Source organism: Cherax quadricarinatus, chromosome 66 (genome assembly GCF_038502225.1).
Source record: "Cherax quadricarinatus isolate ZL_2023a chromosome 66, ASM3850222v1, whole genome shotgun sequence".
In the NCBI taxonomy this organism is placed as follows: domain Eukaryota; kingdom Metazoa; phylum Arthropoda; class Malacostraca; order Decapoda; family Parastacidae; genus Cherax; species Cherax quadricarinatus.
The window spans coordinates 20524774-20542817 of NC_091357.1; the positions used below are offsets into that span (position 1 = coordinate 20524774).

Here is an 18044-nt window from a genome sequence, read left to right on the forward strand (position 1 = left end):
CCGGCTCAGTTACCCTTGTTCACCATGCCTCGTCGCAAGTCAGCTCTCACTCCCCGGAAAATTGGGACTCTCCTCTTCCTATCTGATAGTTCTGACACTGATGGAAGTGGAAATGAAGACGAATTCTATGGCTTTGATCAGTTAGTGACCGAAAGGAATGACCAGGATATCGATAATAGTGCAGAAAACCCTGATGATCCTCAACCTTCTACCTCTGGTGTGGGCACTCGTGACTCACGGTCGGTTGTGCCTCAATGCAAGAGAAAATTAATATTTTCGCGTGGCCAGGCCTCTGACTTCAGTAATGATGATGATAGTGACGTGGATTGTGATTTTATTGCGCTTGACGATCATTCGAGTAGTGATAGTGAGGAATCATATTCACCAGTGAAGCGTTGGTATGTTCGCCGCCACATGCGCTCGGGTAGTGTACCCTATGCTGTGCCCAGGGGACGGAGTACATCCCGTGGCCCTACACCAGTTCTAGATAGTGATAGTGAGGATGATGTGGCTACACTTGGCATGGATAGACCACAGGCATCAGTGGATGGTGGTAGTGGTGATGGTAGTGGCACCGCCATGCGTGACTCACCAGCCCAGGCTGGGACCCACGCTGCTGACTCGTCAGTTCAAGGACAAAGCGGAGTGTCAGCCACCAGCCAACCACAACCACCCGCACAACCAGTCTATGATGTCCAGTATCCACCAGCAAACCGTATGTGGGATTGGCAGCAAAATCCCAATTTTGTTCCCAAGCCTCACCACTTTGATGACTCTCAAAGTGGAATTCTACCTACTTGTCCCCTTGGAACCACGGCCAATGAACTGGAATTCTTTGAATTATTCTTTGACCAGCCATTGATGGAAACTATTGTCAGGGAAAGTAATAAGTATTTTGAGTACACCCTGGCAAATACGATCATATCACCACAGTCAAGACTACACAGGTGGAAAGAGACGACTGTTGCAGAAATGTATTTGCTTTTTGCAACAATAATGCTTATGCCTCATGTCTATAAGCATAATATAAAAGCATACTGGTCCACAGATCAGCTAATTTCTACCCCGGTCTTCAGTGAAATCATCCCAGTGAACAGGTTTATCTTACTCTTACGTATGTTGCACTTCTCTGACAAAACCAGGCCTGATAGAAGTGACAGGTTATACAAGATTAGAAATGTTTTCATGTATCTCAAACAAAAGTTCAGCATATACTTTTATCCATTCAAGAATGTTGTAATTAACGAGTCTTTGATTTTGTTCAAAGGTAGACTGTCATTCAAGCAGTATATACCGAGCAAGAGGAAACGCTTTGGTATAAAACTGTTTGTACTCTGACTGTGACAGTGGCCTGATGTTGGATATTGTTGTATACACAGGAAGTAAAACATTGAAAGATACCAAGATGTTATTGGGTATCTCAGGTGACGTAGTGAGAAACATGATGGCACCTTATCTTGGTAAGGGGCATACATTATATACCGATAACTGGTACACAAGCCCATTACTCAGTGATTTCATGCGAGTGAACAAGACAGATGTGTGTGGCACAGTGCATTCTAATCGTAAACATATGCCCAGGCTCAACGGTGCTCGTGGTGATGACGTGCAGGTGTTTACTGCCAATGACATCATGGCATTACGGTGGCATGACAAGCGAGATGTCACATTGTTGACAACCATTCACCGTAATGAAATGCAAGACAGTGGCAAAGTTGATCGCGTGACTAATGAACGTATTCGAAAACCAGTGACAGTGATTGATTATACACAAAACATGCGCTTGGTTGACAAATGTAACATGCAGATTGGTTTTGTTGACTGTGTTCGTAAGAGTTACAAGTGGTACATGAAACTTTTCTTCCATCTCATGGACATTTCAATGCTCAATGCATATAATATGTACCAAATAAAGACTGGCAACAGACCACTGTATGGTGAATTTTGTTTGTCTGTTGTCAGACAACTCATAATGAAGTACCAGGTAAGAACACCTGCTATACAACAAGGTCCTCGAATTACTCAGGATATACCCAAGCGTTTGAGGAGAGAAGGTGATCATTTCATAATACAGCTTCCTTCAACTCAGAAGAAATTTGCTCAGTAGAGATGCATCGTCTGTGCACAAACAAAACGACGGCAACAAAGACGCAAAGACACTCGGTTTATGTGTGAGGAATGTAAGGTGCCTCTGTGCATGGTGCCTTGTTTCAAGGAGTTCCACAAGCTCCAGCAGTTCTAAAACCATGTCCAGTGATTGTAAATATGTAAATACAGTGGACCCCCGCATAACGATTACCTCCGAATGCGACCAATTATGTAAGTGTATTTATGTAAGTGCATTTGTATGTGTATGTTTGGGGGTCTGAAATGGACTAATCTACTTCACAATGTTTCTTATGGGAACAAATTCGGTCAGTACTGGCACCTGAACATACTTCTGGAGTGAAAAAATATCGTTAACCGGGGGTCCACAGTATATGATAGAACATTAGTATTATACAAGATTATTACAATAAACATGCACAAAACAACAGTGGTAAACAATAGGTAGTAGGTTGGTAGACAGCAACCACCCAGGGAAGTACTACCGTCCTGCCAGATGACTGTGAAACAAAAACCTGTAATTGTTTTGCATGATGGTAGGATTGCTGGTTTCTTTTTCTTTTTCTGTCTCATAAACACGCTAAGATAACAGGGATATCTTGCTACTCCTACTTACACTTTGGTCACACTTCACAGACACGCACATGCATATATATATATACATACATCTAGGTTTTTCTCCTTTTTCTAAATAGCTCTTGTTCTTTTTTATTTCTTCTATTGTCCATGGGGAAGTGGAAAAGAATCTTTCCTCCGTAAGCCATGCGTGTCGTATGAGGCGACTAAAATGCCGGGAGCAATGGGCTAGTAACCCCTTCTCCTGTATACAATTACTAAAAAAGAGAAGAAGAAAAACTTTATAAAACTGGGTTGCTTAAATGTGCGTGGATGTAGTGCGGATGACAAGAAACAGATGATTGCTGATGTTATGAATGAAAAGAAGTTGGATGTCCTGGCCCTAAGCGAAACAAAGCTGAAGGGGGTAGGAGAGTTTCAGTGGGGGGAAATAAATGGGATTAAATCTGGAGTATCTGAGAGAGTTAGAGCAAAGGAAGGGGTAGCAGAAATGTTAAATGATCAGTTATGGAAGGAGAAAAGAGAATATGAATGTGTAAATTCAAGAATTATGTGGATTAAAGTAAAGGTTGGATGCGAGAAGTGGGTCATAATAAGCGTGTATGCACCTGGAGAAGAGAGGAATGCAGAGGAGAGAGAGAGATTTTGGGAGATGTTAAGTGAATGTATAGGAGCCTTTGAACCAAGTGAGAGAGTAATTGTGGTAGGGGACTTGAATGCTAAAGTAGGAGAAATTTTTAGAGAGGGTGTGGTAGGTAAGTTTGGGGTGCCAGGTGTAAATGATAATGGGAGCCCTTTGATTGAACTTTGTATAGAAAGGGGTTTAGTTATAGGTAATACATATTTTAAGAAAAAGAGGATAAATAAGTATACACGATAAGATGTAGGGCGAAATGACAGTAGTTTGTTGGATTATGTATTGGTAGATAAAAGACTGTTGAGTAGACTTCAGGATGTACATGTTTATAGAGGGGCCACAGATATATCAGATCACTTTCTAGTTGTAGCTACACTGAGAGTAAAAGGTAGATGGGATACAAGGAGAATAGAAGCATCAGGGAAGAGAGAGGTGAAGGTTTATAAACTAAAAGAGGAGGCAGTTAGGGTAAGATATAAACAGCTATTGGAGGATAGATGGGCTAATGAGAGCATAGGCAATGGGGTCGAAGAGGTATGGGGTAGGTTTAAAAATGTAGTGTTAGAGTGTTCAGCAGAAGTTTGTGGTTACAGGAAAGTGGGTGCAGGAGGGAAGAGGAGCGATTGGTGGAATGATGATGTAAAGAGAGTAGTAAGGGAGAAAAAGTTAACATATGAGAAGTTTTTACAAAGTAGAAGTGATGCAAGGAGGGAAGAGTATATGGAGAAAAAGAGAGAAGTTAAGAGAGTGGTGAAGCAATGTAAAAAGAGAGCAAATGAGAGAGTGGGTGAGATGTTATCAACAAATTTTGTTGAAAATAAGAAAAAGTTTTGGAGTGAGATTAACAAGTTAAGAAAGCCTAGAGAACAAATGGATTTGTCAGTTAAAAATAGGAGAGGAGAGTTATTAAATGGAGAGTTAGAGGTATTGGGAAGATGGAAGGAATATTTTGAGGAATTGTTAAATGTTGATGAAGATAGGGAAGCTGTGATTTCGTGTATAGGGCAAGGAGGAATAACATCTTGTAGGAGTGAGGAAGAGCCAGTTGTGAGTGTGGGGGAAGTTCGTGAGGCAGTAGGTAAAATGAAAGGGGGTAAGGCAGCCGGGATTGATGGGATAAAGATAGAAATGTTAAAAGCAGGTGGGGATATAGTTTTGGAGTGGTTGGTGCAATTATTTAATAAATGTATGGAAGAGGGTAAGGTACCTAGGGATTGGCAGAGAGCATGCATAGTTCCTTTGTATAAAGGCAAAGGGGATAAAAGAGAGTGCAAAAATTATAGGGGGATAAGTCTGTTGAGTGTACCTGGTAAAGTGTATGGTAGAGTTATAATTGAAAGAATTAAGAGAAAGACGGAGAATAGGATAGCAGATGAACAAGGAGGCTTTAGGAAAGGTAGGGGGTGTGTGGACCAGGTGTTTACAGTGAAACATATAAGTGAACAGTATTTAGATAAGGCTAAAGAGGTCTTTGTGGCATTTATGGATTTGGAAAAGGCGTATGACAGGGTGGATAGGGGGGCAATGTGGCAGATGTTGCAAGTGTATGGTGTAGGAGGTAGGTTACTGAAAGCAGTGAAGAGTTTTTACGAGGATAGTGAGGCTCAAGTTAGAGTATGTAGGAAAGAGGGAAATTTTTTCCCAGTAAAAGTAGGCCTTAGACAAGGATGTGTGATGTCACCGTGGTTGTTTAATATATTTATAGATGGGGTTGTAAGAGAAGTAAATGCGAGGGTCTTGGCAAGAGGCGTGGAGTTAAAAGATAAAGAATCACACACAAAGTGGGAGTTGTCACAGCTGCTCTTTGCTGATGACACTGTGCTCTTGGGAGATTCTGAAGAGAAGTTGCAGAGATTGGTGGATGAATTTGGTAGGGTGTGCAAAAGAAGAAAATTAAAGGTGAATACAGGAAAGAGTAAGGTTATGAGGATAACAAAAAGATTAGGTGATGAAAGATTGAATATCAGATTGGAGGGAGAGAGTATGGAGGAGGTGAACGTATTCAGATATTTGGGAGTGGACGTGTCAGCGGATGGGTCTATGAAAGATGAGGTGAATCATAGAATTGATGAGGGAAAAAGAGTGAGTGGTGCACTTAGGAGTCTGTGGAGACAAAGAACTTTGTCCTTGGAGGCAAAGAGGGGAATGTATGAGAGTATAGTTTTACCAACGCTCTTATATGGGTGTGAAGCGTGGGTGATGAATGTTGCAGCGAGGAGAAGGCTGGAGGCAGTGGAGATGTCATGTCTGAGGGCAATGTGTGGTGTGAATATAATGCAGAGAATTCGTAGTTTGGAAGTTAGGAGGAGGTGCGGGATTACCAAAACTGTTGTCCAGAGGGCTGAGGAAGGGTTGTTGAGGTGGTTCGGACATGTGGAGAGAATGGAGCGAAACAGAATGACTTCAAGAGTGTATCAGTCTGTAGTGGAAGGAAGGCGGGGTAGGGGTCGGCCTAGGAAGGGTTGGAGGGAGGGGGTAAAGGAGGTTTTGTGTGCGAGGGGCTTGGACTTCCAGCAGGCATGCGTGAGCGTGTTTGATAGGAGTGAATGGAGACAAATGGTTTTTAATACTTGACGTGCTGTTGGAGTGTGAGCAAAGTAACATTTATGAAGGGATTCAGGGAAACCGGCAGGCCGGACTTGAGTCCTGGAGATGGGAAGTACAGTGCCTGCACTCTGAAGGAGGGGTGTTAATGTTGCAGTTTAAAAACTGTAGTGTAAAGCACCCTTCTGGCAAGACAGTGATGGAGTGAATGATGGTGAAAGTTTTTCTTTTTCGGGCCACCCTGCCTTGGTGGGAATCGGCCGGTGTGATAATAAAAAAAAAAAAATAATAACTTTAGTGCAGTTATTGTGTTCAATACAGTGAGTTACATATACAGTATTGGTCTCTCAGGCCCCAAATGTTAGTAGGAAAAGAAAAGAAAAAACTATAAAAACCACTAAATAATGTAATGCGCGTATGTGGAATTCGTCGATGTTGCTGCCACCACATCATTTTGGACAAGCTTCTTGGCACTGTATCTCGGTAAGTACTGATCAGAATTTTTTTTTTGTCTTATTACCTTCACATAAATATGCTCTTTACTTCTGTAAGAAATTTTTTTTTTTTTTTTTTTTTTAAATTTCTTGGACACTGGAGCACCACTTCAGATTTTGGCCTTGGACCCTGAAGGGGTTAAGATTCCCAAAGGCCACACTGAAATTTGCCTGATGAGCATTGCCTGCACTGCACCAATTATTTGGTTGATGCAAGCCTCTGGTAAAATGCCAGGCACTATGCTCATCCCTAGGTCTTTCTCTTTGAGTAATGTCTACAGCCTCTGTCCCCAAAGACTATATACAGTAGACCGTCATTTAGCATGAGTTTATTTGGCACGATTTGAGTACTGCACGACTGAAGAATTGCAGCACAATTTGATGCAACACATCGTATAATTAATTTAACACGGTTCAGTTTGTGGGAAGGAAAAAAAATTCTCTTTTGCTCAAGCGGCCAGCTTCTTGTGGAGCAGCTGGGGAGCCCTCCTGCCATCCCCTACCACTCACCGACACCACCCCACCATCCCAGAGTTCGTAATTCATACATGTCCAGTCCAGTCTTTCTCTGCTACAAGGCAGCTGTGTTTGTGAATTGTGTTATATTTTAATTACTATATCTTGTATCTGCCAAGCAATCATGACACCCAGTAGCCATACCAGTGTTGGTGAAAGTGGCATGAAGAGGTATAACATTTAAGTCTTAGAATTAACAAAGAAACAAACATATTAGACAAGAAATAACCTGTAGCCATAATGAAGTGTTACTTTGTACACAGATAAAGGGGTAAATATGAGTTTGTGTGACTGACTTACTGAGTGACTTGACTAACCTACTGAACGACTTGACTGACTTACTGAATGACTTATTAAAGTTAGACACTCCAGTACAACCATCAACTTCAGTACCAGAACCTCTACCATCCACCTCAGCCCAGTCTGGCCACAGCATAACTCTACACTCTCTTTACAATCATCCACAAACACCAGCACCCACAATTTAAGGTAAGAAATATTATTATTTCTGTTATATTTGTAGTCTTAAGCAGTAAAACCAACATAATACATCACAACAATTAACTAAAACTACATATTCACTTTTTTGAAGGAGGTGGAGGCCTAAAAAGAAGCTTGGCTTTTTGGGGGTTCCCAGGAATGTAACCCTATTTTTCTCGTAAGTTGTTCTACAGTTCATCTAACACGATTTTACCCAACACAGCATTTTCAGGAACGTAACTATCGTGTTAAATGACGGTCTACTGTATACTCCATATCTGGTCTTCTGTCCCCTTTCCAGTGTTGTGGTCAGTATGCTTGCCCCTCACCTGCTGGGTTAGCAGATGAAGCCAACATGATTTCTCCCACTTCACAGTGATTAAGATACAGCAAGGTGGGTAATGACTGAGAAATCTGCACCTTCCAACTGACTTCACTATGTATATGGGACACTGCATGATTCAACCTAATTTACCACTGACCTTCGCTTGGAGATATTCTCCAGAGCTATTCCGTACTCTGGTATGATAGTGCGGATGATAATCTATTTGGCTTGGGGCACCATCACCTTCTGAGGCACGACGCTGACGTCGCTTAGCCCCTTCGCTGCTGTAACTATACTTGCGGTAACCCTCATTTCCGACTACCATAGTGCCCTCATTCTCCGATCTGGTGCGTATCCGAGCTTTTCTGGCTTCTCGAGCTGCATCATATTCTTCGGGCTGTAACAAGAGAAAATGCATTTTTAACTTCAATGTTGTTGCTGACTCATTCATAATACTTTAATTCAAACTAAATAAACTAAAAATTTGACATGTATCAAAATTTAACATTAAAAATACCTTCTGTTCATTTTTGGTCACATTCTATTGCTATATTTACATTAACTAGATATGAAGTTTTTGGAAGATGTGTTAGCCTAGAGATATGCTTTATCTCTGGCACTGCATGTTGGTGTGTGTGTTTTAATGTATGTTCAGCAAGGAGAGTTATAACAAAAATTCGAACTGCATGAGAAGACTGCCAAATACTAAATGATACCTAAAAACAGAATGACCACATTATGCACATTCCAAATATGTCACATAACTGAAAGAATGAGTGCATACCATTTCCACTCTGAAATCTTCGATACTTTTATACTTTGCAAGCCGCTCTTTAAGCTTATCTTGCACTGCAAGATTTCCACTATTTTTATAATACTTCATAAATGCCCAGAATTTTTCCAATCCATACAGCTGACCATAATCAACATCTCGTAATGTCTCCTCTTGGAAGTCGCTGTATATTTCATCCCGGAAATGCTTCTCCAGTCCATAACTGTAGAATCTGAAGAGGCACTCCAAGCCATACCTGAAAATAAGATGATGTTTTAAATTATATAAAACTCTTGATGTGTAACTTTTGTGATTGTTTTTAAAATATAACACCAAGTGTGCTTCCCTTAACTTCAAAGAAAGACATGATACAGCAGGTATTTGTGCCTGGGGATTTTACTACAGCAAATCACCTAAAACCAATAATGACTCAACAAAAAAGGGCTGTATAAACAATTACCCAATCTAGTGCCAGATAATACTCCCTCACCCAAAGTTTAAATTTGCTCAATATACATAATATTGTAGGTAGTAGGTTGGTAGACAGCAACCACCCAGGGAGGTACTACCGTCCTGCCAAGTGAGTGTAAAACGAAAGCCTGTAATTGTTTTACATGATGGTAGGATTGCTGATGTCTTTTGTCTGTTTCATAAATATGCAAGATTACAGGTTATGTCTTGCTACTTCTACTTACACTTAGGTCACACTACACATACATGTACACATTTATTTATACACACTCATCTGAGTTTTCTTTGATTTTAACTTAATAGTTCTTGGTCTTATTACTTTTCCTTTTATATCCATGGGGAAGTGGAATAAGAATCTTTCCTCCGTAAGCCATGCGTGTTGTAAAAGTCAACTAAAATGCCGGGAACAATGGGCTAGTAACCCCTTTTCCTGTAAAGATTACTAAAAAGAATAAGAAGAAAATTGTCAAAGTGGGAAGTCTGAATGTGCGTGGATGTTGTGCAAATGATAAGAAAGAGATGATTGTGGATGTTATGAATGAGAAGAAGCTGGATGTCCTGGCTTTAAGTGAAACAAAGCTGAAGGGGGTGGGAGAGTTTCAATGGAGAGGAATAAATGAGATTAGGTCAGGGGTTTCAAATAGAGTTAGAGCTAAAGAAGGAGTAGCAATAATGTTGAAGGATAAGCTATGGCAGGAAAAGAGGGACTATAAATGTATTAATTCAAGGATTATGTGGAGTAAAATAAAGATTGGATGTGAAAAGTGGGTTATAATAAGCGTGTATGCACCTGGAGAAAAGAGTAATAAGCGTGTATGCACCTGGAGAAAAGAGAAGTGTAGAGGAGAGAGAGAGATTTTGGGAAATGTTGAGTGAATGCATGGGGAGTTTTGAATCAAGTGTGAGAGTAATGGTGGTTGGAGATTTCAATGCTAAAGTGGGTAAAAATGTTATGGAGGGAGTAGTAGGTAAATTTGGGGTGCCAGGGGTAAATGTAAATGGGAGCCTTTAATTGAGCTATGTGTAGAAAGAGATTTGGTAATAAGTAATACATATTTTATGAAAAAGAGGATAAATAAATATACAAGGTATGATGTAGCAGGTAATGAAAGTAGTTTATTAGATTATATATTGGTGGATAAAAGGTTGATGGGTAGGATCCAGGATGTACATGTTTATAGAGGGGCAACTGATATATCGGATCATTATTTAGTTGTAGCTACAGTTAGAGTAAGAGGTAGATGGGAAAAGAGGAAGGTGGCAACAAGAAGTAAGAGGGAGGTAAAAGTGTATAAACTAAGGGAGGAGGAAGTTCGGATGAGATATAAGCGACTATTGGCAGAAAGGTGGGCTAGTGCAAAGATGAGTAGTGGGGGGGTTGAAGAGGGTTGGAATAGTTTTAAAAATGCAGTATTAGAATGTGGGGCAGAAGTTTGTGGTTATAGGAGGGTGGGGGCAGGAGGAAAGAGAAGTGATTGGTGGAATGATGAAGTAAAGGGTGTGATAAAAGAGAAAAAGGTAGCTTATGAGAGGTTTTTACAAAGCAGAAGTGTTATAAGAAGAGCAGAGTATATGGAGAGTAAAATAAAGGTAAAGAGAGTGGTGAGAGAGTGCAAAAGGAGAGCAGATGATAGAGTGGGAGAGGCACTGTCAAGAAATTTTAATGAAAATAAGAAAAAATTTTGGAGTGAGTTAAACAAGTTAAGAAAGCCTAGGGAAAGTATGGATTTGTCAGTTAAAAACAGAGTAGGGGAGTTAGTAGATGGGGAGATGGAGGTATTGGGTAGATGGTGAGAATATTTTGAGGAACTTTTAAATGTTAAGGAAGAGAGGCAGTAATTTCATGCACTGGTCAGGTACGTATACCATTTTTTAGGAGTGAAGAAGAGCAGAATGTAAGTGTGGGAGAGGTACGTGAGGCATTACGTAAAATGAAAGGGGGTAAAGCAGCTGGAACTGATGGGATCATGACAGAAATGTTAAAAGCAGGGGGGGATATAGTGTTGGAGTGGTTGGTACTTTTGTTCAATAAATGTATGAAAGAGGGGAAGGTACCTAGGGATTGGCAGAGAGCATGTATAGTCCCTTTATATAAAGGGAAAGGGGACAAAAGAGACAGTAAACTTATTCCTCTATAATTTTTACAGAGTATACCAGGAAAGTGTACGGTAGGATTATAATTGAAAGAATTAGAGGTAAGACAGAATGTAGGATTGCGGATGAGCAAGGAGGTTTCAGAGTGGGTAGGGGATGTGTAGATCAAGTGTTTACATTGAAGCATATATGTGAACAGTATTTAGATAAAGGTAGGGAAGTTTTCCTAGGTAGTAGGTTGGTAGACAGCAACCGCCCAGGGAGGTACTACCGTCCTGCCAAGTGAGTGTAAAACGAAAGCCTGTAATTGTTTTACATGATGGTAGGATTGCTGGTGTCCTTTTTTCTGTCTCATAAACATGCAAGATTTCAGGTATGTCTTGCTACTTCTACTTACACTTAGGTCACACTACACATACATGTACAAGCACATATATACACACCCCTCTGGGTTTTCTTCTATTTTCTTTCTAGTTCTTATTCTTGTTTATTTCCTCTTATCTCCATGGGGAAGTGGAACAGAATTCTTCCTCCGTAAGCCATGCGTGTTGTAAGAGGCGACTAAAATGCCGGGAGCAAGGGGCTAGTAACCACTTCTCCTGTATAAATTACTAAATTTGAAAAGAGAAACTTTTGTTTTTCTTTTTGGGCCACCCTGCCTCGGTGGGATATGGCCGGTTTGTTGAAAAAAAAAAAAAAAAAGGGAAGTTTTTATTGCATTTATGGATTTAGAAAAGGCATATGATAGAGTGGATAGAGGAGCAATGTGGCAGATGTTGCAAGTATATGGAATAGGTACAAGAATGCGCTTACCTCTGTTAGCAGGGGCAGTAGTACCCTTACTTTCACTGGCCACAGTATCATCAGCAAAAAGTAACTGTGTCAATTCCCATTTCGAATTTGATTCCCAAAAATTTAATCCCACCCCTCTCCCGAACACCCTAGCATTTACTTCCTTTACAACCCCATCTATAAATATATTAAACAACCATGGTGACATTACACATCCCTGTCTAAGACCTACTTTTACTGGGAAGTAGTCTCCCTCTCTTCTACACACCCTAACCTGAGCCTCACTATCTTCATAAAAACTCTTTACAGCATTTAATAACTTACCACCTATTCCATATACTTGCAACATCTGCCACATTGCTCCTCTATCCACTCTATCATATGCCTTTTCTAAATCCATAAATGCAATAAAAACTTCCCTACCTTTATCTAAATACTGTTCACATATATGCTTCAATGTAAACACTTGATCTACACATCCCCTACCCACTCTGAAACCTCCTTGCTCATCCGCAATCCTACATTCTGTCTTACCTCTAATTCTTTCAATTATAACCCTACCGTACACTTTTCCTGGTATACTCAGTAAACTTGTTCCTCTATAATTTTTACAGTCTCTTTTGTCCCCTTTCCCTTTATATAAAGGGACTATACATGCTCTCCGCCAATCCCTAGGTACCTTCCCCTCTTTCATACATTTATTAAACAAAAGTACCAACCACTCCAACACTATATCCCCCCCTGCTTTTAACATTTCTGTCATGATCCCATCAGTTCCAGCTGCTTTACCCCCTTTCATTTTACGTAATGCTTCACGTACCTCCCCCACACTTACATTCTGCTCTTCTTCACTCCTAAAAGATGGTATACCTCCCTGACCAGTGCATGAAATTACTGCCTCTGTTTCTTCCTTAACATTTAAAAGTTCCTCAAAATATTCTCGCCATCTACCTAATACCTCCATCTCCCCATCTACTACCTCCCCTACTCTGTTTTTAACTGACAAATCCATACTTTCTTAACTTGTTTAACTCACTCCAAAATTTTTTCTTATTTTCATTAAAATTTCTTGACAGTGCCTCTCCCACTCTATCATCTGCTCTCCTTTTGCACTCTCTCACCACTCTCTTTACCTTTCTTTTACTCTCCATATACTCTGCTCTTCTTATAACACTTCTGCTTTGTAAAAACCTCTCATAAGCTACCTTTTTCTCTTTTATCACACCCTTTACTTCATCATTCCACCAATCACTCCTCTTTCCTCCTGCTCCCACCCTCCTATAACCACAAATTTCTGCCCCACATTCTAATACTGCATTTTTAAAACTATTCCAACCCTCTTCAACCCCCCCACTACTCATCTTTGCACTAGCCCACCTTTCTGCCAATAGTCGCTTATATCTCACCCGAACTTCCTCCTCCCTTAGTTTATACACTTTCACCTCCCTCTTACTTGTTGTTGCCACCTTCCTCTTTTCCCATCTACCTCTTACTCTAACTGTAGCTACAACTAAATAATGATCCGATATATCAGTTGCCCCTCTATAAACATGTACATCCTGGATCCTACCCATCAACCTTTTATCCACCAATACATAATCTAATAAACTACTTTCATTATGTGCTACATCATACCTTGTATATTTATTTATCCTCTTTTTCATAAAATATGTATTACTTATTACCAAATCTCTTTCTACACATAGCTCAATTAAAGGCTCCCCATTTACATTTACCCCTGGCACCCCAAATTTACCTACTACTCCCTCCATAACATTTTTACCCACTTTAGCATTGAAATCCCCAACCACCATTACTCTCACACTTGATTCAAAACTCCCCACGCATTCACTCAACATTTCACAAAATCTCTCTCTCTCCTCTACACTTCTCTCTTCTCCAGGTGCTTATTTCTTGGGTAGCATTGAGGACTGGGTTGGGAAAATGTTTCGTTAGTGGGATGAATTGTAAAGGACCTGCCGAGCATGGGCCAACAGGCCTGCTGCAGTGATCCTCCTTTCTTATGTTGATCAACCACTATCACAACTGCTTCCACTCTACCACCACCATCTTTGTATTTTTCTACAAACTTTTTCATAAATTATGTGTTTCTCACATTCTTTACCAAAGGGCTGGCACTAGAAGCTTTATTTGAAGCCATGGTAGCTTATTTAGTACTTGCAAGCACTAAAATCAATGGAATATTATGAAATATTTCGTAGGAGCATGTGAGGGGACCGTCACTCACTGGTAAACAATGGCACACTGGCTGGGAAGGAAAGGCCGAGGCGGCTCAGAGCGTGAGTACGCGTCCAGGACGAAGGACTATTAGGACTATTAGCGAGTTACCGGACCATTTGCGAGCCAATATTTTGACAAAAAAACAGGACTATTTCCGAAATGGACGACTTTCAGGCCGGACGATTATTGAGGGACCACTGTAACCGGTTTCCCTGAATCCCTTCACAAAATATTACCCTCCTCACACTCCAACAGCTCGTCAGGCCCAAAATCCATTCGTCTCCATTTGCTCCTATCTAACACGCTCATGCACACTTGCTGGAAGTCCAAGGCCTTTCCCCACAAAACCTTTTTTACCCTATCCCTCCAACGTTTTTGGGGACAACCTCTACCCCGCCTTCCCCAACAGATTTATATGCTCTCCAAGTCATTCTACTTAGTTCCATTCTCTGTAAATGACCAAACCACCTCTACTGCCTTTCTTCAGCCCTCTGACTAATACTTTTAGTAACTCCACACCTCCTAATTTCCACACTCTGAATTCTCTGCATAATATTTACACCACATATTGCCCTTAGACACGACATCTCCACAGCATCCAGCCGCCTCCTCACTGCAGCATTTACAACCCAAGCTTCACACCCACATAAGTGTTGGTACCACTATACTCTTGTACATTCCCTTTTTTGTCTCCATGGATAACATTCTTTATCTCTACAGATACCTCAACGCACCACTCACCTTTTTTTCCTTCATCAATTCTATGGTTTACCTCATCCTTCAAAAATCCATCTGCTGACAAGTCAACTCCTAAATATCTGAAAACATTCACTTCTTCCATACTCCTTCCCTCCAATGTGATATCCAGTTTTTCGTTATCTATATTCTTTGATACCCTCATCACCTTACTCTTATCTATATTCAAATTCAACTTTCTACCTTTACACACCCTCCCAACTAGTCCACTAACTTTTGTAAGTGATACAAATTAATGAGAAAATTAAAATAGTTAACAGCCGGGCTAAATTATCAATAGAAGGAAATTTCCACACGAGTTAAAATACTGGGAGACTTTGGACCACACCAGGACCCAAAGATGTGAGGGAGCAAATTACATCACCAGAATGCAGAACTTCTTCAGGTGGCATGTTAATCCTTTCACTGTCAAACTCCTAAACTGAAAGCCCTTTCTGTCATAGTATTTAAATAACTTTTTTTTTTTTTTTTTGCTTCTAAAATGGTAGAGCATCTTTTTCTAAAGATAATGGCACCAAAAATGAAAACTCTGACTTAGTCTGACTACTATGCAGATTTGACTTGCGTGTAACCTTGTATTGTCAGGTAACTTCTTATTTCAGTCATCACTTTAAGTGGGTCTGATGACACATCAAATGCTAGAAAACATTAACTAACCTGTATCCAACTTTGGCATCTTCATTGGCTAATCTTCTGAATTCTTCATACATCTTCCGGTTAAAGTGTTCTCGGAGGAAGAATGACCAGAAGCGATATAAGGTGTTCATCTCGGCACTCTGCCCAATGCCTAGTCTCTTGCGTTCTACAATTGATACAAAATTAACGTAACCACTACGAAGTATTGTATATTTATTAAAAAACCTTTTACAGTTTATTGCATAAATACTGTCAAACAAGGCACCGTGTTTCTATATTTGTACATGAATTCCTTCACAAATATTAACTTGGTCACACTTCTACAGCACATTTTATAATAAGAAACCTTATTTCCACTCACTCTTGACCTTACACATACACATGATTACTGGATGCTCAAGGTCCTACCTCTCAAAACCTCCTCCATTCCTTGAGCATCTCCTATATATTTCGCTTATACAAGACATATATCTTGATCAACCTGCTTACTTTATCCTCTCTAAATGAAGAAACCATCTCAACAATCCCTCTTCTACTCCACCAACTTCTAATTTCTTCATTCCTTCTTTTTTCTACAATATTCACACCACACAGTGATCTCAAACATAATACCTCCAATGCCACCAGCTACTTCACAAATAACCCACACTTGAGAGAACCTTTGGATGATGTTGACTTGAAAATGGTCCAGGGCACACTGAAAAGTCACTCTAAAGTATGAATTATTTATGAATTGTTACGATCGTGATATTGTGACATTTATTCTTCACATTGAAAAAGAATCTTTTAATTGCTAGGGTTCATGCTAACACGTGTGAAGCATTCAAAACACAGGTGGCATGGTGCATGGAACACTGAGCAGGAAATCTAAACCTTACCTTTTAAACATCTTGCACGGTATTTATGGTAGACTTGTTGCGTGAAGCCGTTTTCCTTGAGAAGCGAATGTGATGGGTGTTGGAAAGTAGGTAACGAGCCTGGTAAAGACCCATAGGATCCATAACTGCTGCCAAAACTACTTGACAACTGGTTCTCATTTGGACTAGCATTCAAGTCACTGTGGACAAAAATTTATAATATTCAATAAAGAAATTTAAAGATACCTGCACCTGCAAAATAATGTTGCTCTCTCTTGCACTAAAAAATATATATGCAGATTCTGAAAAATATTTCCAAGTAGTGCTTATTGTGGACAGCACTATATCACTAAGACAAGCTGAAAATATACTAGCAAAGTCAAATAATTTAATACAACATTTCTTACCCTATAGAATTTGTGCGTGGCTTGTGTTCTATGGAATCCATCACCCACCCAACATGACTCTCCACTGGGGGATTGTGGGAATGGCGAGTCTTCTTTTTGCGTGGTGTTCGCTGGTCTACATTTGCTTTATCTTTAACCACTGGGAAGAAACGTGCAGCTTTACGTGATCTTGGTGTTTTTGGTGTTGGTGATACTTTATCTTCGAAAGGATCCTCTGCACCCTGTCAAGGAAGAACAAAAACATTAAATATTTATGTTTGCAATTTGTCTGTAATTAGAGCATTTGTAACCCATATGGCAATTAAAGTTATTAAATTATATAAAAAATTCTAATTTAACAAAATCAATACACATAACTGTTTAATAATACTGTATAAGAAGGCAATGAAAAATTTTGTCTACCCTAAAAATGATATAACAGATGCAACAAATGATTCATATCAAACTAAAAATCTTCCAGATATGCAAAGTCTTGATTCTCTATTATTAACCCTTAAACGGTCCAAAACGGTCCAAACAGATCGACGTTCAAATTCGTAGTGCTACAAAAGTAGATCTACTTTTTTTTTACATATTTTCAAATATAACAAAAAAAAAAAAGTAGATAAAAGTTTTTTTACACGTTTTCAAATGTAAAACAAAAAAGAAGATCTACATTTTTTTACATGCTTTCAGATGTTGAAAAAACGTATATATACGTTTGGACTATTTAAGGGTTAAATACACACACCATTAACGACGACTACACTCAAAGTTGTACAGTACACAAAAATAATGTCAATAGTTATATGGAGATAACATTTAAAATGGGCACAAAATTTAACCTCAAGAATAAGTCACTATACAGTATGTGTGGTTTTCTTTGAGAGTACATATCTTGTATTTACTTATTACGGATCAAGAGCATACATATCAAAAGCACTTATAAATTTTCATTTAAATGTTGACTTAATAATGATCAGGAATAAATGAAAACATTTTCTTAATATTAACCCCTTCTGTATAAATTACTAAATTTAAAAAGAGAAACTTTCGTTTTTCTTTTTGGACCACCCTGCCTCGGTGGGATATGGCTAGTTTGTTGAAAGAAGAAAGGTTTTCTTAATATTTCTCTCTAGATTTTGGATTATTATTATTTATTTTTTATTATCACACTGGCCGATTCCCACCAAGGCAGGGTGGCCCGAAAAAGAAAAACTTTCACCATCATTCACTCCATCACTGTCTTGCCAGAAGGGTGCTTTACACTACAGTTTTTAAACTGCAACATTAACACCCCTCCTTCAGAGTGCAGGCATTGTACTTCCCATCTCCAGGACTCAAGTCATGTAGTTGTCAAC

At 39.6% G+C, this 18044-nt stretch overlaps 1 protein-coding gene across 6 annotated transcripts in view; it reads right to left on the reverse strand.

Moving 5' to 3' along the window:
• larp (La related protein) overlaps positions 1-18044 on the reverse strand; it is a 145192-nt gene that overhangs the window by 5638 nt on the left and 121510 nt on the right. For all 6 annotated transcript variants that reach the window (XM_053798885.2, XM_053798886.2, XM_053798887.2 and 3 more), the window contains 5 exons: positions 16705-16925; positions 16319-16497; positions 15462-15606; positions 8463-8706; positions 7836-8075 (listed from right to left, as the gene is read on the reverse strand). In XM_053798885.2, coding sequence (XP_053654860.2) covers positions 7836-8075; positions 8463-8706; positions 15462-15606; positions 16319-16497; positions 16705-16925 — 1029 coding nt within the window. The remainder of the gene's footprint in view (positions 1-7835; positions 8076-8462; positions 8707-15461; positions 15607-16318; positions 16498-16704; positions 16926-18044) is intronic.